We start from the raw sequence: 11,899 nt of genomic DNA, 5'->3' as shown, positions 1-11,899 counted from the left end.
AAAAAAAAAAAAAAAAAACTCATGAATTTGCTGGTGATTCTTCTTTCTCTCTTGAGAAACTGGCTAGGGAGAACACATCCAGCTAATCTTTCCCCCCACCCCCCACCCCCATTATTCTATCAAGTTAGTTTTGGTTACATCTCATCTAACTTCAGATCATGCTACTTGATACAAGTTTTTTTTAACTGTAATTAGAACATTTAACTGTAAGCTGGCAAAAAATGCTTGAGTAAATATCAATTAAAACAAAAGTTTAAAGCAAGTTTTAAGTTCAGTTCAAACAAAAAGTTTTAGATTCAAAAACAAAACCAAAATCTTCTTTGTGATTGGGCAATTATTTTAAAAGTACACATTCAGGGAAAAGAAGTCACCAAATATTTGGGTGAATACTCAGGAAGAGAGGATAGGTGGGTGGGCCACTTGGGATGAAAACTGAAAAACAGACAAGATTGAGGGATTTAAAAAAAATGTCCAAATAAATTTCACAGAAAAAGGGAAGAGAATGAGCAAAGTATAGAAAATGGAAATAACTATTTCCAAAGAATGGCAAACATCTCAATTTGGCCTGAACACAGGTGAAGGCAATGACAGGAAAAAGGAATATGAATTTAGGTGGGGCCAGACAATGAAAGGTTCTCAACACCAACAGTAAGGGCCTGCCTGGGCTTTTTTTTTTTTTTAGTTACAGAGTCGAGATACTACAGAGGTAGAACAGACAGAATTGACAACAGAATGGAAGCTATGTGGAGGAAAGAAAAATCAAAGATGATGCAGAAGTGGAATTTGGGTAAGAACTAACAGGACCTGAGAGCTTTGAAGTAATGGACTTTCAGTATCTACCAGGATTGTTTATATGAAGAGAATTTCAAAAGTACAACCAATATACTTGACTGATACAAACTTTATTTTTCATGCCAAAATGTTTACAAATTTTATTTTTTCATACACAATTACAAGAGCAACAGTTATAAGTAACTAAAAAAATAGCATTTGGGGGCACTTCTATTCCTTTTGCTAACATAAGCATGTTTTGTTACATGAACAGCAACAATAATTACAATTACAGAATTGTTTAACTTGGGAATTTAGTGTTAGGATGGAGGCTAATCCATGAAACAAGCAAAGAGTAAGTGCCCAAACATAGTCTTTTATTCTATATTCTTTATTCCATAATTAGAATCTACCCAGTAATGCCATCATTCAAATATCTGACCAGTTAGGTCAACTCAGCATTTTCCAAACTCTTACTTAATTTAGTTCTACAAGTGAATCTAAGACAAAACACACAAGGCATAGCTTGCTGATATCTGATGCCTAAAACAAACTGTTACATAATGAAGTTATGAATCTTTTGCAACTTGGCATGTGTTCCATCTCACACAAGAACTAAAAGATGAATAGTACCTACAGCACTGAGAGTCACTCCACCACAGCTGATACAGTATCTCCCAGACTTCTAGTTTCTAAAATTCTGGGGGAAGTGAGACAATTTGAACAGTAATAGTCTACACGGTAGTAATATTACCTCTTGGCCATTGGCCCAATACTAGTCCTTTTTGTTTTTTAGTATACAAAATATGCTGAAAACATTTCCTTAAACACATTTCAATTAATGTAATTAAACAGAAGGCAACAATTTCCTTCTATAAGAGTTATTTAGCTATGAAAAACTTGCCATATATTTGTTAAATTAATTTACGGAATATTTTTAGGGTCAATACAGATATTTAATTTAGAGCCTATGCTAAACATGTGTAAAAAGAACTACAAACATAATCACATTCGGTTTTTTTTTTTAAACTGGAAATTACCATTTTTATCCCTATAGTAATTTTATAAATATATCACTTGCTTTTATCCAAATTAAGGATAAATTTCAAAAATCCACTGTGAAATTTACATTCTCACTAAGCACAAAAATACACAAATATTAGTTCTAATCAGAAATTTAAGCTAAGTGAAAATCTTCACTCTGAAATAAGTAGACCTGGGATATAGAAGTAAAAGTTTTGATCGAAGCAGATCACAAATATATTCTGTTTTCATGTAAAAATAATTTTTTTTAAAGAAATAATGTTTAACAGTCTTTTAACCCCATCTTTTCAAACACATATTTTTCTTTTAAAATAAAATAGTTTCAGATAAACATTTCATTTAAAATCTGATTTTACAAAAAAGAAATAAAATTAATTATTCTTAGATGTATTTGAGCCAGGTAGTTGCTGCTTCCAGATGTTATGAGCTACAAATCGATTTATGACACTATGGTAAGTAACCTTTGGCTTCCAACGTAATAACTCGAAATTCAATTCACACTGCCTACCAAAGAAGTCTGATGTATATTTGTAAATTTAAAATTTTACATCTTTTAAAAAGAAAAAAATCCAAACAGATAAGTATGAATTATTTTAAAAATCAGTGATAAGCCATTTTTTATCACACCAAAGATCTATAAAATTATAATAAAGTCTCCTAATAGTATTTTTGAAAATACTATCAAAAACTTCAAAATCTTATATATATTAAGTACAACAACCAATATATTTTTAGAAAGAAAACATCTTCAAAGGCTGAAAAGGAAATATGCTATTTTTAAGAGCAATGATGTTTGAGTCAATCAGACATGTTTTCAATCTGAAATCTGCCACTTCCAAGCTTATGCATATTTCTTAACTTCTCTAAAACTCTATTTCCTCAGATTTAAAATGGGGAGCAACGTCAGTAGCTACCTTAGAGGGCTTTCTGAGGAATAATCAGATAATGCACATAAGAGATTGCTGCAGTATCTGACAAAGTAACTAATAGATATTAGCTAGACTGAGCAGTGACTTCCTTTGGGGTCAAGTACCCAACAAACTATTTTCTTAAATAAAATGTAATCATTATATAAAGAATTATTTATCTAAGAATTAAAAAAAAAATGGTGTGGAAGGGGGTTGGAGACATTCCGTACAACAAAACACCCCTATATTGCAATAATGATACGTTTATTGTATTTTGGCAATCACTTTCTCTCTATTGTAACACTTACTATATCACTTCCAAAATACAATTCAGAAGATCTAAACTGAATTTTTTTGTCACAAATCTTAGAGAAAATAATTACCTCATTGGCCTAAATAAATGAAAAAGGCACAGAAAAACTGTTCACAAATAAAACCACAGTTATTTACATATTATGTACCATAGTAAAGACGGTTATTTGGCAATTTCAAGCAATTTATCTGGTATCTAATATTTTCACACTGTTCTTATTTCAAATCTCAAATACATTAACCTCTATTATTTATATATAGCCTTGTGTGACAACCTATCAGTCATATCTTTATTGGAATGATCAAGAAATACTAAATTTTAACAGAAAAATTCAGCTATAGATTATGCTCCAAAGTATTTCACAAATGCTCATTTTCCATTTAAAATATTTCAGGTACCAACTTAAAGATATGCAAATCTTAGTCCATCAGTATTATTTTGATTGTCACTAGGAACTATGTGAATGTTTTCTCTGATTTTTAATCATACTAACCTGAGTCAACAGGGCTTCTCAATGGACTCTATTTTAAATGACAGAGCACACACATAGGAGACAGAAAAATTAGGTATGGCCCCCTAAGATTATTTACTGAATATGTGATCTTCAGCAAAGTCCCTTAACTTTTCTCCATGCCACGTCTCCTCTTCTAAAAGATAAGGACCCTGCCCCGCTCCTTTGTCTGACTCACAGGGCCAGGTAAATTATATAAGAGAAACATGAAAGCTTTTACAAGGGCATATGTTAGATACATATAATATCAACACACAGAGACTTGTTATAGTATTGGATTTGGTTAGGATGACCAGTCTATTAAAAGTGTAATTTAAGAAAAAGTTATTCTTGAGAGTATCAGGGGGAAAAAATTATAACATCTTTACCAAATCCTTTGAATAAGATCTGAAAGCAGTTTTAAAAAATATATTGCTATCTATCCTATTACTATGTAAGAAAAAATACACTGGACAATGCTCATTCACCTTCCCTGTGTTTTTTTCTTTTTTTTTTCTTTTTTTAATGGCTGTAATTCTGTTTCACCTGAATGTATTTTTGTAATTTTATTAACTTATACCTGCTCTGTTCCAAGCTTATTCTGGCAAGTTATTTAAAACTTCTCTGAAAGTAGTCACAGGTGATCTTTTTTTCTACTACAGGTTTGCACTTATCTTAAATTCTAGGTTTTTCTACCTTATGCTTCATGGAAAGTAGGTACAATAAAGTTTTAATTTTTAAAAATGAAGAAAAAATATCCAAAACCAAGTCACTAAAAGCAAATGTTCCTTCACTTTCCTGTATCTTCAGCAAATACTATGCATGCACTCCAAAAGGATATCAGACCACAAGTCAATAGAAAAATCCATTCAACTTACACTACATACTCTTGTGAAGTTAAAAGATAAACCCGGATTGATTTCTGAAGGAGGCATATCTGAAGGGTGATTATGAAAAAATGAAGGGTGATTTTGAAGTAAGGACAAGGAGAGAACAGAATATGATAAACATTTTTGAAACACTTTATGATTTACAGTCAGTGAAATACTATCATCTCTAGGTAACTCACTAAATGAGAAGAAGCCTGACAGGTGACTGGTCAGGTATACAGAAAGATTTGGAAGCCCTAATATAGATGATTGTTGGTTAAAGTCACAGGACTAGAAATTTTGAAGCAAAAGAGGGTCTAAATAATAGTCACTGAAAGATCAAAAGACAGAATGAGGGGAAAATGAAATGAGAATGATTTGAAAAATACAAATAGAATCGAAACATTAGAGGAGTGTTCAGTTTCAAGGAGAATAGGAGTAGTCAAAAAGCATAGAAGAAAAAAACATGAAGGCTGGGTTTGACTAGCGAGTCTATAACAAATGTAATGGGGTGACTTTAAAAGCAACAATGGGTGAGTTAGCAACGATTAAGGTAAAACAACAGTCCAAAAAAAAAAAGTGTATTCTACCCATTTAAAATGTTCACTCAGGAAAACTTGGGGAAAATTATAATAACACTAAGGGGAGACCTGAGTGTGTTTAAAGGCAGAAAGGAGACTTCATTAGCTCTAAATAATTAAACAAAGCTTGTGTGTAACAGCTGAGAGAGTCCGACTGATAAACAGGTATGTTTCAGACCTAAGTTAGGCACTTTGAGGGAAAGGGAACCTGACTTCTGTCTCTAGGGAACAGAAAGAAATTAATCTCAAGCCACTTATTTATTTATTTATTTTTTTGGTATCACAGTTGGTCCCTACCCTCAGTGGTATATATTTACAAGGTAATTAGAACTTGGTAAGTGAAAAGGCACAAAGCCCAAACAGAAAATGGTATTAAAAATATAAGATGACAAAATGCAAAAGTCAATAATTTCCACTTGAAAACAATTTTAAATAAAATCCAAACAAAAAGTTGAAAATTTAAAAACGTTAACTGCTAGAGGCTTGATATCCATGTGATGTGCAAAGTGATTAAATTTTTAAAAAGCATAATATAGGTTTAATTTTTATATAGCCACCATCATTTAATAAGATTTCTTGGAGAATTTCTACCAAAGACACAATTTCCTCCTTGAAAACAGGCATAAAATGGGAAACATTGGGTGACTCGGGTACCAAAGAGTTGTGAAAAGTGTCTCCACAACTTGTTAGTCTGAAAAGCAACATTAAAAAAAAAGTGGAGCATCAAAACACTTTATTTCAAAATCACTTGATGCCTGATCCTGTATGTAACTGGAACCATATTCACATTCTATAAGTTTCTGAATTTCAATTTCGCGTTTTATTTATTTTTATGAGCAACTTACTTTATTTTGAATCTGTACTTTATCTGACATTTATTTAAGCTGTATAAAAGCCATGCACAGTTTATTTACAATATTATACATTAACGATGTTTGAAGACTACACAAAAATTTCACAAAACTTACTTAGATGGAAAGACATGTGAAACAGGGAGCTTTCAAAAATTTTAGATTCAGAATTTTGCAAAGATTATTTTGCTTTCTACTGTTCTGCAAGCACTGGCTTGAAATAAGACTGACAAAAACGTGCAAATGAGTAGAATTTCAACAAATGAAAAACTACAAATGTTTAGCTAAAAGCTAAAATATCTTGAAATCCTACTATGTAGCAATGGGAATTTATAAAACAGAAAAAAAAAGGTTATTTTTAAAAAGTCTTTCATGAATAACAGGCTCTCAGTAATATTCTATAAAAACGTTCAGAAATAAAGTTTCTCAAATTATGTCCATCATCAAAGTTAGGTTTTCAGTAGTGGCCGAAGCTGTGAATTGTAAATTATTTACTGTCCTACATGGGAAGTCTCAATTTCCCCCGCTAGGGAGAGGGGGAGAAGAAAATCAATTGGCAAATTTAGATTCAAGTAAAAGATCCTGGTACAGACAACATGAACACAGAGTGGATCGCTGCAGTAATGTTCGAGTCCACATACTTTTACTTGTACCCCTAAAATGGAAGGTGTAAACTTTAGGTTTCTTCAATTTAAGATCTCCTATCAGGAAGTAAGTACCTCATTCTTCAGAGTTCTAGAAAATATCGATAGGGATTTCTTCTTCTCCACTGGCATATCATTCAATTTTTACTGTTGTGGCTGAAGTACATTTAGATATTCAGACTGCCCCAACTGATAAGTTGTGTTCCTTCCACAATCAACATACTGGTATCTTTCCTGGGATATCTGTTCAGAGTGTCCAAAGTATGTTGTTGTCACAGTAACTCTAAAAAAGAAAAATTGGGAGACACAACAACAACAAAAAAACTCAAATAGGGAGACACATTATTATTTACATAGAAGTTTTGTGAACTGAGAATACTTTCATATAGCAAAATTTTCTCCAGGGAGAGACTGATTAATGATAATATTGTGGACATGGGCCACTCAGGGAATATTTGCCCAACAGGTATCATAAATGCTGGTTTAGCAAGCCCTACTCCAATAATTATACACAAGAAATACCATGTTTTCAGAACATTTATCATTACTTAAAAATATGTAAGTTCATTTCACTTTTAAAAACAAAATTCTCTCATCACAGGAAAATTCTTTCATTCTTTCATCACATTTTGGACCATTAGCTGATGGTCCAAACACCAAACCTATAACCTACAATGTTTTAATGGCCTAGAATAACACCCAATTTGCACATTAGTAACAGTACTTCTTATAACTGTGAAGGACTATTTACCATAGATAACAGAACAATGGATGCTGAGCTTTGTCCTCTTTTTCATCCCAACACCTGCCATTTTCCTGTGTTCTTGCAAGGTCTAGATTCACTCTTCAGCAGCCATGTGATCCTTCACTACTTCTCCGAGCTCCGATTTCCTCATTCTTAAAGTGGGATAATATTTACTCATCTCATCGCACTCTTTTAAGGCTTCAAACCCGACTGAACTGATACTTATAAAGGTGTTGTGTATGCTATAAGCCAAAGTTATAAATCTAAAGTTTAAAAAATAAATATTTCTTTCAAAAAAAATTCATACTTACTGCATCATGAGTACGATATTATGTACTTTGATTGATATCAGTGTACAAAAATCACTGTTAAAAAGAAAAAAACAATGTGAGTAAACATGGCTATATTATAATTTAAAATCACTTAATTAGGATTCCTTTCCCTATGTTAAAACTAAGAGATATGATACAGAAGACATACATAAGTATTTATTGATGGAACGTTTTCTACACCTAATAATGATAAAGATTTTCATGACTTTTTATTCTAAAAACAGACATGTTTTACTACAGCAATTGTAGAGTTGTTGCACACTGGCTACAAATTACTGCTACTTTTTATTCATCTTTTGAAATTGTAGTAAACAGTTTGTTAGAAATTCTGTATCAGCCTGATACCATAAAAGATGATAAAAAAATATCTTTTTTTTTTTTTTACTTAAGAGTTAATAATCACTTAGACCCAATGTAAAAGCTTTAGAAATTCAATAAGAGAACATTACACAATACTAGCATTTTTAGTTCTGCTATACTAAAGTCAACAAATGCTAAAATGTGTGAGACTATGGTTCTTATAGTAAATAAAGTGACATGGTGTGCTGAATGGGAAAATTATGCAGCCAAGAATTCTTTATCCAGCAAGGCTGTCATTCAGAATACAAGGAGAAAAAAAGAGTTTCCCAGACAAACAAAAGTAAAGAAGTTTGTGACTACTAAACCAGCCCTGCAAGGAAGAGGGACTGGGGGGGGGGGGGGGGGCGGGCGCAGAAAAGACCAAGGCAATGAAGAATAAAAAGGACCAGAGAACATCACCAGAAACACCAACTCTACAGGTAACACAATGGCACTAAATTTATGTTTCAATGATCACTCTGAATGTAAATGGTCTAAATGCTCCAATCAAAAGACATAGGGTATCAGAACGGGTTTAAAAAAACAAACAAACAACCCACACACAAAAACAAGACCCATCTACATGCTGCCTACACAAGACTCATTTTAGACCTAAGACACCTGTAGACTGAAAGTGAGGGGATGGAGGGGCGCCTGGGTGGCTCAGTCGGTTAAGCGTCGGACTTCGGCTCAGGTCACGATCTCGCAGTCCATGAGTTCGAGCCCCGTGTCGGGCTCTGGGCTGATGGCTCAGAGCCTGGAGCCTGCTTCCCATTCTGTGTTTCCCTCTCTCTCTGTCCCTCCCCCATTCATATTCTGTCTCTCTCTGTCTCAAAAATAAATAAACGTTAAAAAAAATAAAAAATAAAAAAAAAAAAAAGAAAGTGAGGGGATGGAGAACTATCTGTCATGCTAATGGACATCAAAAGAAAGCCAGAGTAGTCATACTTATATCAGACAAACAAGATGTTAAAACAAAGACTATAACAAAAGAAGAAGAAGGTATTCTATCATAATTCAGAGGTCTATCCATCAAGAAGATCTAACGACTGTAAATATTTATGCCCCCAACCTGAAACACCCAAATATATAAATCAATAATGATAAACATGAAGAAACCTACTGATAATAAAACCATAATAATAAAAGAGTTTAATACTCCGCATACAGCAAATCAACAAGGAAACAATGTCTTAGAATGATACAATGGACAGGATGAACTTAACAGATATATTCAGAATATTTCATCTTAAAGCAACAGAACAGACATTCTTCTCGAGTGCTCATGGAACATTCTCCAGAATAGATCATATACCATGTCACAAATCAGTCAGGTCCAAAAAGATCAAGACCATGCCACACATATTTTCAGATCACAACACTTTGAAACTTGAAGTCAACCACAAGAAAAAATTTAGAAAGTCCTCAAATATGTGGTGGTTAAAGAACATCCTACCAAAGAATGAATGCGTTAACCATGAGATTAAAGAAGAAATAAAAAAATACATGGAAGCAAATGAAAATGAAAACATGACAGACCAGAACCTTTGGGATGCAGCAAAGGCAGTCCTAAGAGGGAAGTATATTGCAATAAAGAACTACTTCAACGGGGTGCCTGGGTGGCTCAGTCGGTTAAGCATCTGACTTCGGCTCAGGTCACGATCTCACGGTTTGTGAGTTTGAGCCCCGTGTTGGGCTCCGTGCTCATAGCTCAGAGCCTGGAGCCTGCTTCAGATTCTGTGTCTCCCCCTCTCTCTGTCCCTCCCATGCTCATGCTCTGTCTCTGTCTCTCAATAATAAATAAACGTTAAAAAAAATTAAAACAAAAAAGGGCCTACTTCAAGAAGAAAAGTCTCCAAATACACAACCTAACCTTACACCTAAAGGAGCTAGAGAAGAACCAGCAAATAAGGCCTAAAGCTAGCACAAGAAAGGACATAATACAGAAAAAAAACAATATAGAAACAGCAACAAAAAACGTGTAACAGATCAATGAAACTAAATAATGGTTCTTTGAAAGAATAAACAAAATTGATAACCTCCTAGCTGGACTTATCAAAAAGAAAAGAGAGGACCCAAATAGAAAAAACTCACAAATGCAAGAGGAGAAATTACAACCAATACCAGAGAAATACAAACAATTATAAGAGAATACTATGTAAAATTATATGCCAACAAACTGGGCAATCTAGAAGAAATGGACAAATTCCTAAAAATTCACAAACTACCAAAACTGAAACAGGAAGAAATAGGAAATTTGAAGAGATGCGTAATCAGCAAAGAAAATGAATCAGTTATCAAAAATTTCCCAATAGGGGCGCCTTGGTGGCTCAGTCGGTTAAGCATCAGACTTTGGCACGGGTCATGATCTCATAGCCCTCTGTGCTGACAGCTCAGAACCTGGAACTTGCTTCAGATTCTGTGTCTCCCTCTCTCTGCCCCTCCCCCACTGACACTGTCTCTTCTTCTCTCTCAAAAATAAAAAAACAATAAAAAAAATTTTTTTTTTTTTTTTTTTTTTTTTTTTAAATCTCCCAACAAATAAGAGTCATGGGCCAGATGGCTTCTCAGGGGAATTCTATCAGACATTTAAAGAAGAGTTGACACCTCTTCTTTTCAAATTGTTCCAAAAAATAGGATGGAAGGAAAGCTTCCAAACTCATTCTATGAAGACAATATTACCTTGATTCTAAAACCAGACAAAGACCCCACTAAAAAGGAGAATTACAGGCCAATATCCTTGATGAAACTGGATGTAAAACTTCTCAACAAGATCCTAGCAAATAGAATCCAACAAAATATACATTAGAAGAATTATTCACCATGATCACGTGGAATTTATTCCTGGGCTTCAGGGCTGGTTCAATATTCGCAAATCAATCAATATGATACACATTAATAAAAGAATAAGAACCATATATCCTCTCAATAGATGCAGAAAAAATATTTGACAAAATACAGCATCCTTTCTTGATAAAAACCCTCAAGAAAATAGGGATAGTAGGAACATACTCCATCATAATAAAGGCCATATATGAAAGAGCTACAGCTAATATCATCCTCAATGGGAAAAAACTGAGATCTTTACCCCTAAGGTCAGGAACACGACAGGGATGTCCACTCTCACCACTGTTGTTCAACATAGTACTGAAAGTCCTAGCCTCAGCAATCAGAAAACAAAAATAAATAGAAGCCATACAAATGGCAAGAAAGAAGTCAAATTTTCACTCTCTGCAGATGACATGACACTCTACGTGGAAAATTTGAAAGAGTCCATCAAAACACTACTAGATTTCAGGGTGCCTGGGTGGCTCAGTCGGTTGAGCATCTGACTTTGGCTCAGGTCAGGATCTCACAGTTTGTGAGTTCGAGCCCCGCATCGGGCTCTGTGCTGACAGCTCAGAGCCTGGAGCCTGTTTCAGGCTCTGTGTCTCCTTCTCTCTGCCCCTTCCCCGCTCATGCTCTGTCTCTCTCTGTCTCTCAAAAATGAATAAACATTAATAAACAAACAAAAAAAAACTAAACTAAAAAAAACAAACAAACACTGCTAGATTTCATACATGATTTCAGCAAAGTCACGGGATATAAAACCAACATAGAGAAATCGGTTGCATTTCTATACACCAATAATCCTTTGCAGAAAGAGAAATCAAGGAATTGATCCCATTAACAAATGCACCAAAATCAGTTAAGATACACAGGAATAAATATAACCAAAGAGGTAAAAGATCTGTATGCTGAAAATTATGAAAGCAATTGTAGACATCACAGGGAAAAGGAAAAACATTCCATGTTCATGAACTAGAAGAACAAACATTGTTAAAATGTCAATACTACCCAAAGCGATCTACACATTCAATGCAATCCCTATCAAAATAACACCAGCATTCTTCACAGAGCTAGAGCCAACAATTCTAAAATTTTTATGAAACCAGAAAAGGCCCTGAATAGTCAAAGCAATCCTGAAAAAGAAAACCAAAGCTGGAGGCATCACAATTCTGGACTTTAAGCT

General features: G+C 33.9%; 1 protein-coding gene across 2 annotated transcripts in view; it reads right to left on the bottom strand.

Moving 5' to 3' along the window:
- Positions 1-883: 883 nt before the first annotated feature.
- TMEM106B (transmembrane protein 106B) overlaps positions 884-11,899 on the bottom strand; it is a 29,705-nt gene continuing 18,689 nt past the window's right edge. For both annotated transcript variants that reach the window (XM_049641552.1, XM_049641553.1), the window contains exons 7-8: positions 7,528-7,581; positions 884-6,754 (exon numbers count right to left, since the gene is read on the bottom strand). In XM_049641552.1, coding sequence (XP_049497509.1) covers positions 6,616-6,754; positions 7,528-7,581 — 193 coding nt within the window. In that variant the 3' untranslated portion in view covers positions 884-6,615. The remainder of the gene's footprint in view (positions 6,755-7,527; positions 7,582-11,899) is intronic.

Source organism: Panthera uncia, chromosome A2, assembly GCF_023721935.1.
Source record: "Panthera uncia isolate 11264 chromosome A2, Puncia_PCG_1.0, whole genome shotgun sequence".
Classification (NCBI taxonomy): Eukaryota; Metazoa; Chordata; class Mammalia; order Carnivora; family Felidae; genus Panthera; species Panthera uncia.
The sequence above is the reverse complement of the archived record's forward strand: the minus strand, read 5'-3'. Positions and strand labels throughout refer to the sequence as shown.